Genomic DNA, 1445 nt, shown 5'->3' with positions numbered 1-1445 from the left:
CCAAAAAAGAATTTGAAAATGTGTCTAAAAAAGAATCTAAAGAAGAAGATAAGTATAATCTAGAGGGTATAATTTCATAAGATTATGTCAACGTCAATTTATTATATTGACACTATGCAATTATTTTTATAAACTTTTATAATTTTTTTTTAATTTTGCCAATTTTTTGAACAATAATTTTTAGTAAATGTAGAACATATTGCACACCTGTACCAAGAAAACTAAAAAAAACATAACATTTAGAAAAATCCTAAATTTGTCAGCAACCTTCTTTTTTGTGTTTAAACAGACTGCAAATAAATGAAAAAACGAATAATCTTTGGGGATTCATGTTTATTAAAACTTTTTTGTTTGTTTTGGTCCGAAAATATTTTACATTTTTTTTAACACCCTGTATATAAAAAGCCATTTAATTTATTTTTTAATCTTCAAAATCTGGCCATAAATAAAAATTTTACAGCACTCTGTACATTTTTTTTAATTCTTTAAAAATTTATTATTTTTTGTCATCTCTAGACTTTTCTTTAGATTTTTTTTTTATCTTCTTTCCTATTTTCTCTAATTATAAGCAAATTTAACTCAATTTTCAGTTGATGTATTATTTTTTATATTTTTTTTACACAATAACATATTTTGAGTCCTTAATTAGATATCTTGATACAATAATAACTCAATAACAACAATTTTTAGAACACTTGTGTGATAAAACACTCACACAAAATCCTTGTGATATCACTCAAGTGCCTTTTAACTTTATTTATTAAAAAAATCACCTCGAAACAGTCATTTGAGTGTGCACCTGAACCTCAACAAAATGTCCTCAAAATTTGCAATTCTCCTCTTTTTCGCACTCACAACAACCCAAATTCATGCAGCAACAGGTCTGTAATCGTCACTTTTCTCACTCCATATTTCCTTTTTTTTGATTTTTTAGATAAAGTGATTTGTTATTACGCCAGTTGGGGGGCCCAGAGGCCCGGAAATGGCCAATTCGTCCCCGAAGACATCAACCCCGATTTGTGCACCCACATCAATTATGCTTTTGTGGGGTTAGATAGTGACTGCAATATCCAAGTTTTGGACGAGGAAAACGACATCAATCAAGGTGTTTTTTTTATTATTATTTTATTTTTATTTTTAATTTTAATTTTTTTTTATTTATTTTTTTTCTTATTTTTTTTTAATTTCTTTTAATAATTTTTTAAAAGTGGTCTCAAACAAAATCTAATCAATTAAAAAAATTATGAGAAAGCAAAAGAAGAATTTAGGATAATCTAGAAAAGAAACTAAAGAAAAACGTAAAGAATAATCTAGAAAGTAATTATTTTTCGATACAGTATACAGTGTGATTTTTAAACGGCAGGTAGAATTTTTATTTATAGCCCGATTTCAAAAGTTAAAAAAAAACGAATCAAATAGCTTTTAATATAGTGCTAAATAGACTA

At 26.1% G+C, this 1445-nt stretch overlaps 1 protein-coding gene across 1 annotated transcript in view; it reads left to right on the top strand.

Moving 5' to 3' along the window:
* The window catches only part of LOC123011708, a 51716-nt gene that overhangs the window by 20676 nt on the left and 29595 nt on the right, over window positions 1-1445 (top strand). Inside the window, exon 12 of the mRNA XM_044409293.1 lies at window positions 935-1049. Coding sequence (XP_044265228.1) covers window positions 935-1049 — 115 coding nt within the window. The remainder of the gene's footprint in view (window positions 1-934; window positions 1050-1445) is intronic.

Source organism: Tribolium madens, unplaced genomic scaffold (assembly GCF_015345945.1).
Source record: "Tribolium madens isolate multiple individuals breed KSU strain unplaced genomic scaffold, Tmad_KSU_1.1 Scaffold_91;HRSCAF=231;Tcas5.2_LG7, whole genome shotgun sequence".
Lineage (NCBI taxonomy): Eukaryota > Metazoa > Arthropoda > Insecta > Coleoptera > Tenebrionidae > Tribolium > Tribolium madens.
This window is presented reverse-complemented; position numbering and strand designations above follow the sequence as displayed.